The 22,485-nt window shown below is 45.6% G+C and overlaps 1 protein-coding gene across 5 annotated transcripts in view; it reads right to left on the bottom strand.

The window, feature by feature from the left end:
- The window catches only part of IMPDH1 (inosine monophosphate dehydrogenase 1), a 208,289-nt gene that overhangs the window by 39,402 nt on the left and 146,402 nt on the right, over positions 1 to 22,485 (bottom strand). For 2 of the 5 annotated variants that reach the window (XM_040413533.1, XM_040413532.1), the window contains exon 3: positions 13,851 to 13,971. The exons of the other annotated variants lie outside the window; for them this stretch is intronic. In XM_040413533.1, the coding sequence (XP_040269467.1) occupies positions 13,851 to 13,927 (77 nt within the window). In that variant the 5' untranslated portion in view covers positions 13,928 to 13,971. The remainder of the gene's footprint in view (positions 1 to 13,850; positions 13,972 to 22,485) is intronic. 5 annotated transcript variants of the gene reach the window in all.

Raw genomic sequence — 22,485 nt, 5'->3', positions numbered from 1 at the left:
TCGGACACTGGTGGCATACCCTAGCAACATGCTACCAATGTCTAAGATGAAGCATCCCTTTAAATATCTAATGTGTATGGCCAGCTTACAGTCCAAATCCACAGATTTTGGCAGATTCAGCCAACCATCTATTGTGTATGATGGCCGATTTTGGGTGCGATAAGGATCAGGTATATTGGATTAAATTGCCCGATCCTTTTGATAGTAGAGAGATTAACGGTTGCCAGAGGAGTCTGGCAGCAGCTTTCTGCCCTCTCGCAATATGCTACATAATGTATTGGAGGATCCAGAGAGATGAAGGCGACATCTCATGTGTATGACCAGCTTGGCCTCAATGTACAGTGGGGCCGCTGTGCGGCTGCTGGGTCCCATTGCCTGCTGGAGCGGTGTGGAGGCGCAGTGGTCGCCGCGCCATTGGTTAGAGTAGGTTTCCACTTAAACAAGAGGCAACCTTGTCAGGGTAAGTGGGCCTATGCTCTTTGATCAAACTGTATACTAATTGCCTCTTTATAGTGCACAGCAAATGATTGATAACAGTGCTGTATAGCCATGTTTTATCAAAAGAAATGCTGATATTTGTAAACTATGGTCATATCAGAAGCATAGGAATGAGGATGTGCGATTTAGATTCACTCTACACATTATAAGTATGACCAGCTTTACCTGGCCCATTATACAATTATGCCAAATACCTCAAACTTGTTCTCCTTTAAGTGGTTGTCTACTCAGAACCATGCAGAGAGCTGATCTTATCGTGGAGGATGTGGCATAAATATATATTTTCAGGCTGCACAGGAGTTCCTTGCAAGATTAGTTTCCACCACTGATAATGCAAGGGGGACACACACGAGGAACTTGACAAAAAACATTAACTGCCTAAAACCAGGAGTTCTAGACAAAAAAAAAAAAAGAAAAAAAAAAGCCTTCCAATTGGGTCACCCTCAATAGGGCTGACTACCACAATTAAAGCCTTATTCACACATCAGTGTTTAAACACGTCTGTGGGTCAGTTTTTTTTAGCACGGATGCATGCTCTATTTTGCCCGGATCCATCACGCCCATTATAGTCTATGGGTCCGTGAAAACCACAGATGCCATCCATGTTGCATCCGCGTTTCACGGATCATTATGAAGAGATTCTTTAAAAATTATTTTTCAGCTGTTCAGTGTCAGTGAAACAAGGATGCAACATGGACAGCCTGCTCAGGGATCTGAGCATGGACGTGTGAATGAGGCTTACGTTGCACTGGTTTGGCAACATCTGTAAGGCCTGCAATATAATGTCTAGCCACTAATCATTTAGCATAATTGAGAAGAACTTTGCTGGTAAACAGTAGGTTCAACACAAATAATGCCTCAAATCCGATTCCAAACCGGTAATACCATGTTAACGTAGCAGCGGTAAGAAGTTCCATTAACTAATTGCACGTCTTTACTTCTGATGTCCTCACTGAGCACCACACGCTTTAGCAAAGCCTACACTGTACATTTAAAAAAAAAAAAAAAAAAAGGCGTGGGGTGACGGATGAAGGTATATACCTAGCTAAATACATGCGACTGGCACTGCCACAGAAGAGCACCGAACGTGCAACACCAAGGATAATTATACAGAGGATACACAATCAGCATCGATGTGGAAGGAAGCAGATGGGCTAAAGCAGCAGACTGCCAATCCCTGCCTGCTGACTAATCTCTTGAAGTACTGACTTACCTAATGCACATGCAATCAGCTACAAGAGGATTCTATCCACAGGAGGAAAATTCACTGGCTATTCATATTAACACTTACATAATGCCTCTTTACAGTTTCCCCCATACAATAACTGATAAAATGATGAAGATTTTGATATTTTTGCTAACCATCATACTGATCACAGCCACTATGCTATGGGGGGGAACTTCCGGTTGGGCCAACATAAGGCTACATGCACCCGACTATTGTGCGTTTTGCTGTCCGCAAAACAGATGGCTTCTGTGTGCGTTCCGCAATTTGCGGAACAGCTATTAATATAACTGCCTATTCTTGTCCGCAAAACGGATAGGTTATATTTATTTTTGCGGACCACGGAACGGAGCAACTGATGCGGACAGCACACAGAGGCCCCATTGAAGTGAATGGGTCCGCATCCAAGCCGCAAAAACTGCGGCTCAGATGCAGACCAAAACAACGGTAGTGTGCATGAGGCCTGAGCCTGGAAGTAACGTAGCACATTCTTATGACCTTACACAGTGTATAGCCTTGTCTGTACAAAGCGAATGAGCCGAGGGTTGGTTATTTGCTATATATTTTTTTTTTTACATTTCATGTGATCCAGCCTTGCGACTTCCATAGCATGGAAAAAAGGTCTGGGGTCTGAAAGTGTGGAGCCAGCTTTAAACCACAGAGGAAGAGGTGCTCGGGGCATATACCCAGTTAGGAAAGATCCTTTAACCCTGCTCTAATATCACACAGTACAGAGATCTTCTCCCCTTCCTTGTATTTCTTGAAGTAAAACACCTAAGGCTACTTTCACACTTGCGGCAGAGAGATCCGGCAAGCAGTTCCGTCGCCGGAACTGCCTGCTGGATCAGGCAAAAGGTATGCTAACTGATGGCATTAGTAAGACTGATCAGGATCCTGATCAGTCTTAAAAATGCCTGATCAGTCGAAAAAATGCATTGAAATGCCGGATCCGTCTTTCCGGTGTCATCCGGCAAAAACGGATCCGGCATTTATTTTTTCACCTTTTTTTCAGTCTGCGCATGCGCATACCGGAAGGACGGATCCGGCATTCCGGTATTCTGAATGCCGGATCCGGCACTAATACATTCCTATGGGAAAAAATGCCTGATCCGGCATTCAGGCAAGTCTTCAGTTTTTTTAGCCGGAGATAAAACCGTAGCATGCTACGGTTTTCTCTTTTGCCTGATCAGTCAAAACGACTGAACTGAAGACATCCTGATGCAAACTGAACGGATTACTCTCCATTCAGAATGCATGGGGACATACCTGATCAGTTCTTTTCCGGTATAGAGCCCCTGTGACGGAACTCTATGCCGGTAAAGAACAACGCAAGTGTGAAAGTAGCCTAAGGGCTCTTTCACACTTGCGTTCTTGTCTTCCGGCATAGAGTTCCGTCGTCGGGGCTCTATGCCGGAAGAATCCTGATCAGGATTATCCTAATGCATTCTGAATGGAGAGAAATCCGTTCAGGATGCATCAGGATGTCTTCAGTTCCGGAACGGAACGTTTTTTGGCCGGAGAAAATACCGCAGCATGCTGCGCTTTTTGCTCCGGCCAAAAATCCGGAACACTTGCCGCAAGGCCAGATCCGGAATTAATGCCCATTGAAAGGCATTGATCCGGATCCGGCCTTAAGCTAAACGTTGTTTCGGCGCATTGCCGGAGCCGACATTTAGCTTTTTCAGAGTGGTTACCATGGCTGCCGGGACGCTAAAGTCCTGGCAGCCATGGTAAAGTGTAGCGGGGAGCAGTGTACTTACCGTCCGTGCGGCTCCCCGGGCGCTCCAGAGTGACGTCAGGGCGCCCCAAGCGCATGGATCATGTGATCACATGGATCACGTCATCCATGCGCATGGGGCGCTCTGACGTCATTCTGGAGCGCCCCGGGAGCCGCACGGACTGTAAGTATACCGCTCCCCGCTCCTACTATGGCAACCAGGACTTTAATAGCGTCCTGGGTGCCATAGTAACACTGAACGCATTTGGAAGACGGTTCCGTCTTCAAATGCTTTCAGTACACTTGCGTTTTTCCGGATCCGGCGTGTAATTCCGGCAAGTGGAGTACACGCCGGATCCGGACAACGCAAGTGTGAAAGAGGCCTAAGTCCTAATGTTTCTTACATTGCACTGCTATTGAAATTTGTAAAGGCTCTCCCATTTGCTAGGTTCTACTTTAACAAATCCCCAAAATATAAATAAATAAAAAAAAATCTAAGAGGAAGCCGATAGGAGTAATGCAATTTCAGTCATTTCTAGAGAATCCAGTAGAGGGAGCAAGTGTCCTGACGGACTACTGCGACGATGCTGAATGGTTGCCTCGTACCAGAGAAAGCAGGAAAAGGGGAAACCGTTTCTGTAAGCTAGAGGTGAATTTTTGCTAAGGTTTACATTACAACTGGACTATCAACCCTATGAAAATGATCAACACATTATCGACATGCTACATGTGAACTACATAGAACATCCGCAGAAAAGTTTTGTACATGGAATACAGATGAAGAAAATGAGAAATAGTTAGACGTTACCAGGATTTATTAACAGTAATGCAAGCAGGCTTTACTGTACAGATGTCAGAATACAACCATACCCAATAACACATTCTACTAGGAGGAGCTGACACCTCCTGCCATGCATATTGACTACTTGCATTCTGCATGTAAAAAAAATAATAATTCTGGAGCATCTATTTTTAAGACCATGTTGTGCCATTCCTGAATGATGTTGACAGCTAGGTCCAGATAAAAGATCACTGGAATGCCAGCTGTTCTGGAACTACAACTCCCAGAATGCTTGTTTCACTCCAGTGGGGTTTAGGGTCCATTCACACGTCCGTATGTGTTTTGCAGATGCGCAAAACACGGACACCAGCAATGTGCGCTCCGCATTTTGCGGACCGCGCATCGCCGGCACTCATAGAAAATGCTTTTTCTTGCCCGCAATTACAGACAAGAAGAGGACATGTTCTATTTTTTTGGCGGAACGGAAGTGCGGATCCACGAATGCGGATAGCACATTCCGGCCCTATTGAAAATAAATGGGTCCGCACCCTTACAAGAACACCTGTATGTGGGAGTTGTAGTTTCAAAAAAGGTTGCCGATCCCCAATTAGGTGTAACCAGTTGGGGAAGGGTACCTGCAGTCTGACACTATCCAATCAGTGCTGCCAGTCAGACTGCAGGTACACACCTCCAAGTGGTAACACCCATCTGGACCTACACTGCAAACTGCTGGCAAATGATTCATCAACTTCTCGAAAGAAATTAGAGGAATAATGGAGTCATGGGAAACTGTGCTCCAGAACTCTTATTACATGGGGAAAGCAAGAAGTTACTAAAACGGGCATGTTAGCAGAGGTAACATTCTTTAAAGGGGTTGTCAAAGTTACTGAAAAAGTTGCCAAATGCAGAGACAGAAACAGGTAATAACATTACATAAAACCCACACGACACTTCCAGTGCTCCTCTGCCCCAGTTGGGTCTTTGCTGTAGCCAATCACTGGCCTCAACAGGATATGGCACATGTATGAACAGTCACATATGGATTGGGCACACGAATTGTGCAGCAGGAAGGTAGGCGTACTGGAAGAGGTATTTGGCAAGTATGGGGGTTTTGTAACATTACTACAGACTTGTCTAGTCAAGTTTACAGTGTCTAAATCTTAAGATGGTCATACAGTCTAAAAGACAGATGACAGACCATTATCGTCAGTTAAAGGGTTTCTACCACCAGAAATACTGTTATGTAGCTGACTGACATTAGCGATGCGCTAATGTCAGCACTACATAACAGTGTTTGTTTTTTACCTTTCTCGCTGCAGCTGTTTTGGTTAAAAAAAAGCACTTTTATAATATGCTAATGAGCCTCTAGGTGCTATGTGGGCGTAGAATCAGCACCTAGAGGATCCGTCTACTCACCCTTTATCCCGCCCAGGTCCCCTGTTCTCCCCGCCCCTCTTGATTGATGGCACGGTCCGCCGCATCGCTGCCGAAATCCCACGCCGTTCACTTCTGTATTCGGCGCAGGCAGTAAATGCGTACCAGGAGCGCATCATTCACTCACCGCGCCTAATACAGAAGTGAACGGCGCAGACGCGGGATTTCGCCAGCGATGCGGCGGACCGTGCCATCAATCAAGAGGGGCGGGGAGAACAGGGGACCTGGGCGGGATAAAGGGTGAGTATACGGATCCTCTAGGTGCTGATTCTACGCCCACATAGCACCTAGAGGCTCATTAGCATATTATAAAAGTGCTTTTTTTTTTACCAAGACAGCTGCAGGGAGAAAGGTAAAAAACAAACACTTATGTAGTGCTGACATTGGCGCATCGCTAATGTCAGTCAGCTACATAACAGCATTTCTGGTGGTAGAAACCCTTTAAGATGGCTGTGATCATTATTTTTGTCTGATAGTTGGACGAAAGATCTTGCATTCAAGAAAAGATCATTTGTCACCCGCTTTTACTGAATGCTGCCTGGAAATGGCAGATCTTCAAAATACAGGTGTGGTCTGTGTACACACTACAGTTTTTGCAGGACCCACAAAACCCCCCCCAAAAAAAAAAAAAAAAAACACAATAGGATAGGTTCTATAATTTGCAGCCCAGCCACATGGATGTGGACAGCACACGGACGACATCCAGGTTTTTTGCAAACCCACAGGAATGAATAGCTCCATGTGCAATCCACACAAAATGCAGATCAGGCACGGAGCAAAAATAGTTGTGTGCACGGCCATGTCTGAACGTTCACCAGACGACTGCTCAACCATCTTCTATGTAATGTGCACGGCCATGTCTGAACGTTCACCAGACGACTGCTCAACCATCTTCTATCTAATGTGCACGGCCATGTCTGAACGTTCACCAGACGACTGCTCAACCATCTTCTATCTAATGTGCACGGCCATGTCTGAACGTTCACCAGACGACTGCTCAACCATCTTCTATCTAATGTGCACGGCCATGTCTGAACGTTCACCAGACGACTGCTCAACCATCTTCTATCTAATGTGCACAGCCATGTCTGAACGTTCACCAGACGACTGCTCAACCATCTTCTAGTTAATTACTAAATCTGCCCCTACATTTCTAGATAATAAATTGTAAACTGCCCATGCATTATTTAATTTAGTAAGAAGCAGGATACAAGTCAGCAGGCAATCGTGCTGTGCACACCATGGTAGGTTTTAGTGCTGGTCTCGCCACAGTGCATTCTTGCTAACCCACTGAGAACGTAAATGTGCACAGAGCCACAGTTAACCCATTTAACTGTCAGGTGCCATGTTCTGTCAGGCACCGCCCAGGCAGTTAACCCATTATGTCTTTTGGACCTCACAGCTCCAGTGTCAAACAGCCAGAGAAATTAGAAAATGTTTAACCCTTTAGTACCAGGCAGACAAAAAATAAATAAAAATAAAATTACATGTGTCACTTGACGTGGAATTAACTTTAGAAGTCTTCTACTTATCTAACTGTTTCCTCATTATAATGGACAGTAATACCGCAATATAATTACCTAACATTACCCATATGTCTACATTAGAAGGCATAGCATTTTAGCTGCAATGTTTAAAGTCTTCTAGAAAATGTTCAACTATTTTTTTTAAAGGTCTAATTCAGTCATTAAGTTACTATGTGGGGCTTACGCAACAGATACCACCCATAAATGATTTTAGAAACTACATACCTCAAACTATTCAAAGAACCGATTATACAAACTTGGTTAACCCTTTAGCGATTTCACAAGAACTAAAGGAAAATCAAGGTTAAACTTCCAAATTATTTATTTTTATGTGAAACTTAAATTTTTTCCCAAACTTTAATTAATTTTTTTTTTTTTTTTTTTTTTTACACATTTTTATTTTACACTGTGTTTCCCATAAGGTCATACAAGACCTCTGAGGTACATTTAACTGACATAGTAGCCCCAGTTACAGTGGAAATACACCCCCCAGAGAGGCTGTACAGCAATACACTATGCTGTACAGCCTCAGTGCAGGGCTGATCGAGATCTGTGGAAGACGCGACAGCTCCTGCACTCTCCCGACCCCGGCGGCCACATGACCGCCGGGCCAGGACAGGAAGCGGCATATCACTTCCTGATCTGTACACACCGCACTCGTTGAGCACTGTGCATACAGCGATGTAGAATGCAGGGACACCCAGGAGCGGTCCCTGCCTTCTCTCTGTGTTGCCCTGCTGTCACTGACAGTGGGTCCCCCGCTCGGCAGCTGCACAACTAGCGTGCAGCTGTGATCTCTGAATGGACGTTCCAGAACGTCCATTCAGAGATAAACCGACTGCCCAAGGAGGTTTATAGTCAAAGGGCGGCCAGGAAGTGGTTAAGGGATGGAGTGAGCATTTTGACACCACAGGTGCGTTGCAGAAATTGATAAGCCTGTGGGACTGAAAAATGAAAATTTTCCACGGATACAAGTCTCCAAAGTGCCAAATACACTGTGCCCAGCTTGTGCCATTTGAGACACCACACTCTAGATTGTTAGGCAGGTTCTACTGGGAACTTAAATGCCATAAACGTGTATGTAATCTGCTGTTTGGGTACACTGCAGGGATCAGAGGGAAAGACCTGGAGCACAGATTGATACTATTATAAAAAAGCATGTTGGTTTTGAACAGCCTCTGGGGTACCAGTACAGCCATACATTTATTTTTCACATTTTTTGCGTTGCCATTTTGTTCATATTTTTTCTGGAGATTTTGTGTGAGGGCTCATTTTTTGTGGGGTGAGGCGATTCTTTTATTGGTACCATTATGGGGTACATGCAACTTTTTGACCGCTTCATATTATGATTTTTGGTAAATGAAGTGACCAAAAAAAAAAAAAAAACATCTGTTCTGGTATAGTTGAATTTATTCTTTGCTAAATTTATTTATTTTTGCAGCATTCACCTGCCTGGGTAGATCATATGATATTTTTATAAAGCTTGTCATTACGGACTCGGCAATACCAAAGGTCTATTTTTTTGCCTTTTTTTTTCTAGGGGATGTTCTTTTTAAAAAAAAAAAAAAAAAAAAAAAAAATATCACTTTTAAAAAGTGAAATACAGCTTGAGACTTTTTAAAGGGAACCGGTCATCAACTTTATGCTGACCTCACTGAGGGCAGAATAAAATAGTGACAGAAATGCTGATTTCAGTGTTGTGTCACTCATGAGCTAATAGTAAGTGGTTGCTGAGAACCAGCATCATAATCATTGCAGCCCAGGGCTTGAGAAGAGTAAAATCTACCTGAGAAGAGTCCTGGTTATTCCTAATCTCACCCATCTGCTGATTGGCAGTTCTCTCCTAGAGAGAAAGGGAGAAAACTAGGTAGAAGACTCAGTCATCAGCAGGTGGGCTGGAGAGCAGGAATTCATGAATAACCAGGACTAAGGCCCCTTGCAGATGAGCGTGTCCGGATGTGTCCCAGTGCATTGCGGCAAACCCGCGTGAGTAGGTACGCAATTGCAGTCAGTTTTGACTGCGATTGCGTTCCGTTCATCACGCCCGTGCAAAACGCATTGTACCCGTGCGATAAAAACTGAATGTGGTACCCAGACCCAAACTTCTTCACAGAAGTTCAGGTTTGGGTTCAGGGTTGTGTAGATTGTTATAAGGGAAAATACATTCTGAATACAGAATGCATAGTACAATAGGGCTGGAGGGGTTAAAAATAATTTAACTCTCCTTAATACACTTGTTCGCGCAGCCGGCATCTGTCTTCTTTTGTGAGGAATAGGACCTTTGATGACGTCACTGCGCTCATCACATGATCTTTTACCATGGTGACGGACTATGTGATGAATGTAGTGACGTCAAAAGGTCCTATTCCTCACAAAAGAAGACAGAAGAGATGCCGGATGCGCGAACAAGTGTATTAAGGGGAGTTAAATTATTTTTTGACCCCTCCAGCTCTTCTGTACTATGCATTCTGTATTCAGAATGCCATTATTTTCCCTTCTAACCATGTTATAAGGGAAAATAATAATGATCGGGTCTCCATCCCGGTCTTCACCTAAATCACTGCTCATGTGCACAGCCCCATAGAAATGAATGGGTCCGGATTCAGTGCGGGTGCAATGCATTGCACCCGCGCGGAAATCTCGCAGTGTGAAAAGGGCCTTAGGTGGCCGTGACTCTTTCCAGGCCCAGTCTGCAATGATTATCGTGATGTTGGTTCTCGGCAACCACTTACTCTTTACTTATAAATGACAGACTGCGGAAATCAACTCACCTGTCTCTACTTTATGCTGCCGTTAGTATAGGCAGCATAACGTTGACGACAGGTTCCCTTTAAAGCCACTTTTCTAGTGCCAAGGATGATGTTAAATCCCCCTTCCATAGTACTTTTTGATCACTCGATGTTAGGCCCCTTACAGATGAGCATGGGTGCAATGTGTTTTGATACATTTTGCACCCACATGATAAACAAAACTGAATGTATACAAACATCTCTTAACCATCCGTTAAAAACACGATTTCACTTCTATGGGGCCAGCGTTGCGTGAAAAAAATAAATTAAATAAATAAAAAATAAAGTAAAATAAAAATCGCAGAATATAGAACACGTGATTTTCACGCAACGCACAGTGATGCGTGAAAATCAACGCACATGTAAACAGCCCCACTGAAATGAATGGGTCGCATCACGCATTGCACCCGCGCGGAATACTTGCTCGCCTGCAAGGGACCTTACACATTTTGTTAGATGAAGTGACAAAAATAATTTTTTTTTTTGTTTTTTACTGTGTTCCCTTGATGGGGTAGATCATGTTATTTTTATTTATTTTTTTTGTTTTTTTACAGTCGTTACGATACTTAAATTTAACAATTTTAAACGATTTGATGAACCCTTTAAGGCCAGGAGTTGTTTTTTTTGCATTTTCGTTTTGCGCTCCCTGCCTTCCCAGAGCCATAACCATTTTTTATTTTTTTTTCTGTTCTCATAGCCATATGAGGGCTTGTTTTTTTGCAGGACAAGTTGTACTTTCCAACGCCACCATTTAATATTACATATGATGTAGTGAGAAGCAGGAAAATAAAAATAAAAAAAACAAAAACTACTGCCGGTTGCGGACATTAGCTGCGGGTGTCCGCTAGAAAAAGCAGGCGGCCACACGCAGCTATGGCACCCGCAGCACTAACAGACTTTAGTTAATTTTTATAGAGCATTTTATTTATTTATTTGCTTATTTGTTAGGCTACTTTCACTCACGTTTGGTGTGGATCCATCATGGATCTGCAAAGACGGATCTGTTCAGATAATACAACAGTCTGCATCCGTTCAGAACGGATCTGCTTGCATCATCTTTAACATAGCCAAGACGGATACGTCTTGACCACCATTGAAAGTCAATGGAGGAAGGATCCGTTTTCTATTGTTTCACAGAAACTGATCCGTCCCCATTAACTTACATTGTGTGTCAGAACGGATCCGTTTGGCTCAGTTTCGTCAGGCGGACAACAAAACGCTGCAAGCAGCGTTTGAGTCAGCCTCCAAAGCAGAATGCAGACAAACTGATGCATTCTGAGCGGATCCTTTTCCATTCAGAATGCATTAGGGCAAAACTGATCCGTTTTGGACCGCTTGTGAGATCCCTGAATTGATCTCACAAACGGAAAGCCAAAATGCTAGTGTGAAAGTAGCCTTACTAACTCAAACTTCAACTTTTAGTAGTCTGATCCTTTTTCCAATGTAGTACTATACATAGTGTATTACACTGACCGTTCACCTATGAGACACAGGATGGGGGCTGGGCCTCACATTTCTGTAGCTGGCAGGCTCTGTGGCCTGTGTAAGGCTTTGGGGTAAGCCATCAGGACCCAGTCATCGCAGTGCGGGGTGCTAATGGGATCAAAGGGGTTCTCTCCCTCTGCTAACCCCTTAAACATGGCGGTCAGCATTGACAGCAGCATCTAAGGGGCTAATCCATCGGCATCTGCATTTTCAGTTGTTATGAGATACAGCAGGGGCCCAGCTGTCATAATAGCTGGGCCCCTGCCTGAGCAAGAGCAGCGCATGCCCGATCAGCAAGCCACACAAGTACGGAGCTGGGATTGAAGTCACTGTCCAAAGCAATGTACATGTATGGCACAGACACTCTACGGGTTAAACTTTTTTCCCCTCATTTCTATACAATAAGGGAAGCAACAACACAACTCCCTCTACAAGTTCTAACAATCAAGTGACAGTGCTGGCTGCATAGTTAAACTGCTGGGTCCAATTAAAACCAGCACAGCTCAGATTGTAACAGCAGTCACAAAGTCAGGGCTGTTTTCCTAGTACTAGTGTCAGCCCAAGTTACCAGTCAAGTCTACAGTATAATGATCATATCCTGTATTTGTCTTTCCTGCAATTTTATAGTTGTTTCGACAAAAAAAAAAATGCAAATTTTTATCAATCCATTCTTACATATGTATTGGCAGATCAGCTGGCATTAATATAGGTTTCAAATTTGAAAACTACAAAATAGGTGCATGCATCCCCAACGACATTTTAAAGAGGTATCCTGACGATTACCATCTATGACATACCTCTAAGAGGTTCCCCACCTACAGGGAGAACATAGGTGCTGTGACCCTATTGTGCAACAGGAAAAAAAAAATCTTGCAGCTGCCATAACAGTAAGAGGACAAAACAAGCTACAAAATGGGCGCATGCATCCCCTACGACATTTTAAAAGGGGTATTATGATAAATTGACATACCAAGATATGCCACCTAAAGGTGGGTCCTGTGACCCTAGGGTGCAACAGGAAAAACATCTTGCAGCTGCCATAACAGGAAGACGGGACACAGCAAGCTATAAAAATGCAGAGGCAGATCTTAATGGACAGAGCTCTTGTTTTTCTTTCCTGTTGTGACTTTCATAGGCCATTTTCTACAGCTAACTGTGGACCAGATTTTGGGGGGGGGGGGGCACTGATCGGCAGTGGTCCGACACCCGGGACCCCCACCGGTAAGCTGTTTGAGAAGGCAGCAGCGTTCCAGGAGCACCGCGGCCTTCTCACTGTTTACTGCTGGCCCAATGACGTCACGACTAGTATCAACTGGCCTGGGCGGGGCTAAGCTCCATTCAAGTGAACGGAGTTTAACCATGCCCAGGCCAGCCTTCTCAAACAGATGATCAGCGGGGGTCCTGGCTGTCAGACCCCCGCCGGTCAGATGCTGATGATCTATCCAGAGGATAGATCAGTTTAAACAAACTGCAGAACCCCTTTAAAGAGACGAAAGCTTTACTAGTGTATACAATGAACAGAAACACAGCAAATGCAGTGTGAATGTAGCCTTAAGGTAGCTGTATCACCCAAAACCAATTTTTACCCTACACATCAGCATGGCCTACTCTTGTTCATTTTCTATTGATGGCGGTGAGAAAACGTGGAATATGCACAGAAGGTATCCATATTTGTGGGTCTGTTTTCAGACTGAAATATGGACACTTGTGTACATGAAGCCTAGAACAGAGGAATTGAACCTCTTCAGATGGTGAAGACTAAATTAGACATGGGGTTAGCCACTTTCTGGTTACCGATGTGTATGTAAGATGCCTACATGGCACTTAATATAGTCTCTGTTCATAATCTGCATCATTTTCTGTATTTCATGTGTTTGCCAATTTGTTTATGCCGTCCACACGGAGGTCCTGTCCATAAAATGGCTGCTGGCGGAGGGTCATGTGACCAGGCAAATCACTCAGTCTCCTCAATAAAAATACAGGTGCAGTGTGCCTGAATGAAGGAGGCAGAGTCATGTGTTTGCTCACATGACCCTCCATTAGCGGCCATTTTATGGACAGGACCTCTATGCGGACAGCACATAAAATTTGTCCAACAATGGGACAAGGCCTATGAAAAACTACAAATGGCACAGATCAATAAAGGCTATATTAGTAAGTGCCATGTAGTCATCTTACATATACTTTGGTTAACCTCTGTTAATATTTTTTTTTTTTAGTTTACTGAAAACTGACCTGACTTTAACGCCTACTAATAAAAGGTAAAAACAAAAAAAGAGAAGGAGCGAGCACATACATACATACATACATTAAAAAAATAAAATAAAAAAACTGTGGCAATAAACAAGGTGTTTGTCATACAGTGATTATATGAGAATAAAAAGGAAACACTTGCCATTCTGAATTCTTTTGTAACCAAACTGGTGGTGTAACCTCACTGCTGGTGCTACTGTCCCGCTCCATTATCGGCATAACATGCAGCCAACCGTGACAGACTTACACTTATTTATTTTGATCTGGAATATGGGAGGAGAAGGATCACTGTTACAGACTTTCCTTCCTCTTTGACCAATAACCTGTAAAGAGCTTTATTTTTAAACTTTAAATGGGTTGCCTGGAATTATGCAGAGAATGTAATAAAAAATAAAAATAAAAAAAACACTCCTCTGCTTGATCCCATCACTCCAGTGGTCTTTGCTTTATCACCAGCAGCAATGTCGTGACCAGGGCCGGCCTTTGGGGTGTGCGGGCTGTGCGGCCGCACAGGGCGCCATAGCAACTGAGGCGCCGGGCGGCCGACAGCCCGCCGTGACGCAAATCTTTATTCTGCAGGGCCTGCGGGCGGGCAGCGGACTTAGTCACACTCAGTGTGACACTGCGCTCCGATCCGGACTGAAGGAGTGAGGAGGGGGCGGGGCTCGAGGCCGCTCTGAGCTCTGCTCTGCTGCCTGGCTGGCCTGCCTGCTGTCTCTTTAAGAGAGCAGACCAGTGGCTGCTGGAGCGTAGCCACTGAGCTCCGCCCCCAGAGAGAAGACGGAGCGCGCCCAGCCAGCAGACACAGCAAGGCCCACGCGGAAGCCGGCAGCACTACAGCTAGAGAACATATAGGTATTTTTTATTTGGAGAAATGATTATGATTTATGTGAATGCGCCAACAGTGCCATGGGGGATGGGGGGGGGGGGGGGGGACAGAGATGTGCTGATGCTGCCCAAGTGGAGGGGACAGGGAGAAGTGTGCCAATGCCATGGTGACTGGGGGGGGGGGACAGAGTCTCTGTTGCCCCCCCCCACCCCCCTCAGTCACCATGGCATTGGCAGATTTCTCCCTGTCCCCTCCAGATGGGCAGCATCAGCACATCTGTCCCGTCCCCCCCCACCATGGCATTGGCACATTTCTCCTCCAGATGGGCAGCATCAGCACATCTCAGACTCTGTCCCCCCCCCCACCCCCGCCGTCACCATGGCATTGGCACATTTCTCCCTGTTCCCTTCCAGATGGGCAGCATCAGCACATCTGTCCCCACCCCCGCGTCACCATGGCATTGGCACATCTGGAGGGGACAGGGAGAAATGTGCCAATGCCAGGGTGACGCGGGGGTGGGACAGAGATGTGCTAATGCTGCCCATCTGGAGGGGACAGGGAGAAATGTGCCAATGCCATGGTGACGCAGGGGTGGGGGGGGACAGGGATGTGCTGATGCTGCCCATCTGGAGGGGACAGGGAGAAATGTGTGACCACTGAAAGGGTGTGGTCACTGAGGGGTGTGGTTACTGAGGGGGCATGGTCACTGAGGGGCGCTGTAAAGCTTTCTCGCACAGGGCGCCTAAAGCCGGCCCTAGTCGTGACATACAGGCATGTGATAAGTGCAGCCTTTCACTGGCCTCGGCGGCTTTACTTGCATGAATGGCATCAGACAATAGAGGCTAGTGATTGCTTGTTCATCCACATGACAGCTGCAGCCAAAGACTGGGGTGGACCACCGAACTGCAGGGGAGGTTGAAAAGTAATTTTTTATTTTATTTTATCACATTCCATGCACGTTGCTAATTTTTTGCAAACCCAGATAACCCTTTTAATAGTCTGCAAAAACTAAAGCACAATTCCAATCTAAACCCCGTAAAAGGAAGAGTCTTGGACACCATTTCTTCCCAAATTAAAAAATGCAGTTACTGTTCTGTCCCCACATGAAGGCGATTGAAGGTGTAACTGATAATGGCTTTGTGACTGTCCTACCTTCGTATCCAAGCAGTGGAGCAGACCGGACCGGCAGATGCTCAGGTTAGATGGATCCAGACGTAGACATGAGGATGCAATCAAACGTGGGTTTATTTGATCCAGAGCAGTGACATACAGTGATGCAATACAGGAATGCAGTAGATGCTGTCATGTGGATGTCTTTTCTGAGGCTAACTGCTGAGGCAACTGCTGGTCAAAAACTGATGCCTTCACAAGCCGAGGTGTGTGTCTCCAGTCACAAAGGATGCAGCACTGAAAAAGGCTACAGGAAGTGACCAGGCCCAAGGCTGCTAAAACCACGCCCAGAGAAAACTTTATAGACAACGAACGAAGCGTGCAGCATACAAATTCCGGCCAGCAGATGGCAGCAGAGAACAATAGATTTAAACAACATAGGTAAAAACAAGAAATAATACAGTGCAGAAATTCAATATGAAAGGAACAGCACACTCCCCGTCTGAAATTCACTTTGGGGATTTCACTATGACGAATGTCCATAAAATATAAACAACCTGTAAAAAGAAAAACATGTTAGAATGCAAAAAAGATTAGTCCTGTTTTCCAACTTGGAATGGAGAAGATCTGCGAAGCTTGATACAGTCCTGTTCACCCGTCAGGGACGTTCTCGATGGGTCTCATCCAACTGGAGAAACGTTCAAAGCGCTGACAACTGAAGCTGGCGGTTTGCTTTGTTCCAGTGACTAATGCACTAACTTTAGTGTGGATTTCTGGATCATTATCCGGATCCTGGATACTGAAAACTTCCTGTACACATTCGTCTGCCTCTCCAAGCAGAAACTCTGGACCAAAGACTATTCCAACGTGATTTTGGTTGTTGGGTTCTGTGACTTTCAGATAGGCAACCGCTGCGATGGCCTCTATGGAGGCGTCCGAGAACACGTGGAGTTCTTTCTTTATGCTAGAGGAAAGTGAAGTTTTAATATAGCATCTCGGGATGTGGATCTCATCCAAGGCACACAAGGATCGCTTCCAGGCTTCCCATTTTTGCTCTTTCTCGGAGGGAAGTGGGGTATCCCAATCCTTGACTGTTTCAGAAAACTGTCTCAGTAGAGATTTACCTTGTATGGTGATGGGCGCTACAAATCCCAGCGGATCAAATAGGCTGTTTACCACTGATAGGACGCCTCGTTTTGTGAATGGCTTGTCTGCACAACTTATCTGAAAACCGAAGGAGTCAGCCGAGAGATCCCATCTGAGGCCCAAGCTCCTCTGCACAGGTGGACTGTCCAGTCCCAAGTTAATGTCCTTGAATCCTGGTGCATGATCGCCTGATTCGAAGGCCCTCATAACGGCCAGGCTGTTTGAAGCAATTTTGTGTAGTCTAAGTTTAGCTTGGTACAACATACTTTGAGTCCTTTTGAGCAGATCGATAGCCGCTTCTTCAGTGGGTAGTGATTTGAGTCCATCGTCTACGTAGAAGTCCTTTTCTACAAAGTCTCTGGCGTCTTTACCGTACTCGAATTCTCCCTCTAATGCAGTGCGCCGAAGGCCGTAAGTTGCCATGGCAGGTGAAGGGCTGTTTCCAAATACGTGTACCCTCATACGATATTCTGCCATCTCTGCGTTGGTGTCGTTATTCTTGTACCACAGAAACCTGAGGAAATTCCGGTGGTCCTCCCTGACTACGAAACAGTGGAACATCTGTTCAATGTCGGCGGTGATGGCAACGAGCTCTTTTCTGAACCTCATCAGCACTCCAACTAGGTTATTCGTCAGATTAGGACCTGTGAGAAGGACATCATTAAGAGATACACCTTGATGTTTGGCACTTGAGTCGAAAACAACCCTAATTTGATTAGGTTTCCGTGGGTGATACACTCCAAATGAAGGCAAGTACCAGCACTCGTCGTTCTTCCCTAAGGATGGAGCTGGTTCTGCATGGTTGTTGCGGAATATTTTGTCGATAAAGGCAACGATGTGTTCTCTCATCTCAGGCTTACTGTTCATGGTACGCTGAAGAGAGTTAAATCTAGACAGAGCTTGTTCCCTATTGTTCGGGAGTCTCACCCTGGTAGCTCGGAAGGGTAATGGAGAAACCCAGTGATTGGTTTCGTCTTTAAGGAACTCATTGTCCATTATCTTGATAAATTCTCTGTCCTCTACTGACAAAGCTACTTTATCATCGTCCTTGCTTGTGTGAAAGACTAATCTTCCCAAGTTGTCAGCAAAGTAGGGAGGAATGTCGTCAGGTGGTTGTATGAGGTCTGGAGGCTTCTCTTTCACCTCATAGTGATGAGGGCAAGGCTTAATGCAAGTTGTGCGTCCATCTCCACGCACATACGTTTTGAATGAGCAGATTTTTGGTTGATCCAAGCATACATTTCCTATGACTACCCATCCCAAGTCCAGTCTCTGGGCATATGGTGCATAGTCGGGACCATTACACTGTTGACGCACCTTGTGTACCCTTAGATTGTCTCTGCCAAGCAGGAGTAGAATCTCGGCGTTGTTGTCCATAGGTGGGATAACGTTGGCTAGGTGCCTTAGGTGTGGATGGTGAAATGCAGCTTCCGGGGTAGGAATTTCATCCCTATGGTTGGGTATTTGATCGCATTCGATCAGCGTCGGTAGAGGTATTTCTGTATTTCCACTGACGGAACAAGAGATGAATCCTTGTGCCCTCCTGCCGCTAGTCTCTATGCGACCCGAGCAGGTGTTTAAGATGTAGGGTTCTGACGGTCCCTTTATTCCAAAGGCTTCAAAGAATTTAGGTCCTGCTAGGGAGCGGTTGCTTTGGTCGTCAATGATGGCATACATTTTTACTGCCTTTTCTGGTAGCCCCTCCGGGTAGACCTTGATTAGGCATATGCGGGCACAACATTTCTCACTCTGGCCCTCCCCACATACGTCCAAGCATGAGCAGGAAACAGCAGTGGCTGTGTTAGCGTGGTTCTGGGGCTCCCCGCCATGACTTGGAGCAGGACTGGTGGTGACGGCAGCAGGTGAATCCCTTGTGAGTGGAGTTGGGTGCATAGCTGAGGCATGTCTATCACTATGACACTCCTCACACTTGATAATGGATTTGCAGTCCTTAGCCATGTGCTCCAATGAAGCGCAGCACTTGAAACATACCCCAAGCTCGGTCAGGACTTTCCTGCGCTCCTGTATTGTTTTGGATCTAAATCCTCTGCATTTGTTCAGTGAGTGTGGTTTTTTATGAATGGGACATTCACGATTGAAGGCCTTGTCTCCTGATGAGGTAGTGTACTGTCTACCAGTGGGTACTGCAGATGATGGTAGGTTAGTCTTTCTAACATTCACGCTGCTCTTAAAGTCTCTGTGTTTATGCACAATACTTTCATACCTTGATGATGGTGTCACTGAGGCTGTAGTATTGAACTCCAGGAAGTCGAGGCTGGGGTCATTCCTCATCTGGGACTGTTCATCGATGAATCTGCAGAAATGAATAAATGGGGGAAAAGTGACGTCATGCACTCTTTTGTACCTTGAGACTGATGCCGCCCACTTCTCTTGCAGGCTGTATGGTAACTTCACGACAATTGGGTTCACCCCATGGGCTGTATCCAGGTAGCACAGCCCGGACAGACGAGGGTCTCTTTTGGCAAGCTCCAGTTCCATGAGCAAATCACTTAAATCCTGAAGCTTATGGACATCCTTGAGACTGATCTTGGGGACGTTCTGCAGTCTCCTGAATAGTGCCTTCTCTATTGCTTCTGCGCTGCCAAAGGTGCGTTCGAGTCTCTGCCAGGCTGCAGCGAGACCTGCTTCTGCTTGTCCCACATAGACAGTTCTAAGGCTCTTGATGCGATTTGTGGAGCCTGGGCCCAGCCATTTGATCAAGAGGTCGAGCTCCTGCTCTGCGGTTAGGTTGAGGTTGGTGATGGCAGCTTTGAAGGTTGCCTTCCAGGCTCTGTAGCTCTCCGCACGGTCATCAAATTTTGAGAGACTGGTGTTAATTAGCTCTCTGCTCACCATAAACCTGGCAAACTCAGACATATCTGATTTCTCACTGCTTGTTGCCATGACAACTTGTGATGCCCCTGGGGCGTATAGGCTGCGTGGCGTGAAAGGGTGAGATGCTTCCGGGTAGAATGATGTTGCTGCAGGGTTGAGCTGTGGTCTAGCCTCTGTAGATTCTGATGACTGCTGCTTGAGCTGTGGAGGTAGGCCAGGAAACACCTGGTAGCCATCTTGCTGTAATAACTGTCCTTGAGAGGGTGCGTCTGGGCGACTGTTATTGGATTGCTCAGGTGCTGTGGGTGTCACTGGCACTGCAGGTAGAGCTGACTTGGAGGTTTCAGTGTTGTTGGCTTGGACAGTACTGCACACTGGGGGTGGTGCAGATAACTGTTTCAGTACGTAGTCGCTGGTGCGATCAGCTGGATCGTCTATCTCCTCTGGTGGTAAGCAGACTGAATCAGGGCCTTGGCTCAATGCTTGCTCAAGTAGTCTTACTCTTGCTAATGCGATTTCCTCTTCCCTCTCTGATTCAAGGATCTTTATTAGAGCCTCTGCTTCTGCCCTCTTGGCTTCTGCCTCCGCTTCTGCCCTCTTGGCTTCTGCCTCAGCTTCTGCCATCTTGGCCGCCGCCGTCTGTGCTTCTGTTCTCGCGAGGACTTCTTTTTCGGTGAAGGAACGCCTCACTTTGGATAGTTCTGCATTTATGCGGGCCTCTAGTAATCTGTCGCTCAGGTTGGAGCTTCTAGAGCATGATGATCTGTAGGACCGTGAGGAATGTTTAGACGAATGTGATCTGTGTGATCTAGTTTCTTGCAAATGAGAGATGCGGAGTTCCACTTTATCTTTAGCATCCAGCACCATGGCGTCTCTTTGTCTGTCTATTGATTCTGCCTTGCACAATTCTGACGGGGCTTCTTCAATATTAGAGTCTTTTAGAAAGGTTATATACCTTGTGGACAGTTTCTTGTACCTTTCATGGGCTGCGTTCAGCCGCCCGACGGCAACTTGTAAACTGGTGGTGTCGCCTGAGGAGGACTTAAGTCCTGATATGAGGGAGGAAACTCTTTCCCATAGCTCTTCCAGGTTGTCACATAGCTTGTCTTTCCTGGTGTGATAATTTTCTGTGATCTTTATAGTTGGTTTGAGAGAGCGCCTTGGTCGCGTGACTTGGTCTGCTGGAAGTGTGGGTTCTACCTCCAGCTCTTCATAATGATCAGTATCAGGTTGCATTTGCTTTGTTTCATCACTGGGGAACTGTACAAGGTCCTTTTCGGACATTTTGATTTAAGGTGCGCTGTCTCTTTAAGAAAATGAACTTTTGAATTGGGGGCTGAAAATTGCAGTGCGGCTCGGATGAGGCACCCCGATGAGTTTCCCAAGGTGTTTTAAGTGAATAGCGGGGTTTTGGTTTGAGGGAGGCCCCGCGTGCGTGAACAGTTCTTATATCATGCGAGCAAGGGTTAATATAGGATGTAGAAAGTGGCTTGGCGAGTAGTGGAGGACTTACAGGCGAGAGTATATCTACTGCGGACACGCCGTGCTTCCCCTTGGGCTTATGGGACGTGCACTGTTGCCGGGCAGATTTGCTGGGAGTGGGCCTGTTGCAGGGGAGGTTCCTGAGTGTGGCACTGGGCTCTGAGGGAACCTGCAGCCGGGCATTGGACATTCAGACGGATATTGACTGGGGTACAAGGCTTTAAGGCAGTTTTTGACTGTTCTGTCCCCACATGAAGGCGATTGAAGGTGTAACTGATAATGGCTTTGTGACTGTCCTACCTTCGTATCCAAGCAGTGGAGCAGACCGGACCGGCAGATGCTCAGGTTAGATGGATCCAGACGTAGACATGAGGATGCAATCAAACGTGGGTTTATTTGATCCAGAGCAGTGACATACAGTGATGCAATACAGGAATGCAGTAGATGCTGTCATGTGGATGTCTTTTCTGAGGCTAACTGCTGAGGCAACTGCTGGTCAAAAACTGATGCCTTCACAAGCCGAGGTGTGTGTCTCCAGTCACAAAGGATGCAGCACTGAAAAAGGCTACAGGAAGTGACCAGGCCCAAGGCTGCTAAAACCACGCCCAGAGAAAACTTTATAGACAACGAACGAAGCGTGCAGCATACAAATTCCGGCCAGCAGATGGCAGCAGAGAACAATAGATTTAAACAACATAGGTAAAAACAAGAAATAATACAGTGCAGAAATTCAATATGAAAGGAACAGCACAGTTACCGTTTTCCACCAAGCTGTAAAAAAATGCCTGGGCTACCATTAGTTAAAAGGGTATTCCACTCCAACAGAAAATGGTTGAGCCTGATAAGTGTTAAAAAAAAAAAAAAAAAAAAACGGAATCTCCTTCCTGGTCCAGACATAACTTCCCAAGACTGATACTGGTGGCATACACCCTCAGTACTGCTCAAACCAAGTTAAAGGGGTATTCCAGCTTTATTCATTTATAATGGGAAACCATACAATTTTCTAAATATACGTTAAAACTCTGTACACACACCTTTCTTCAGGCAGTTAATAATCCCTAAATGCAGTAGAATGGTATAGCCCATGTATCCGTCCTATGTAATGTATCCATAGCCCCAGTCATGTGACCCCCCCCTTCACATTATATTCACAGTAAGCAGCAGTGTTACACGACATCCATGTGATAACTACTAAATAGGACTCGTAGTAGAATAATTATTTTTTCGTGGTTATTAACTAGTAACTACATTAGTGTGTTTAAATGACATTTGCCTCTACGTGATGGTTGCCTGTCTCTAGGTGATGCTATATCAAAAAAAAAAAAAGGTTTAGTGCCGTACCATATTTTTTTTTTCTTTAGGGGAGGCTGCGAAT

The sequence above is a fragment of the Bufo bufo genome, chromosome 1 (assembly GCF_905171765.1).
Source record: "Bufo bufo chromosome 1, aBufBuf1.1, whole genome shotgun sequence".
Lineage (NCBI taxonomy): Eukaryota > Metazoa > Chordata > Amphibia > Anura > Bufonidae > Bufo > Bufo bufo.
Note: the sequence above shows the minus strand (reverse complement) of the source record. Positions and strands in the feature narration are given on the sequence as shown.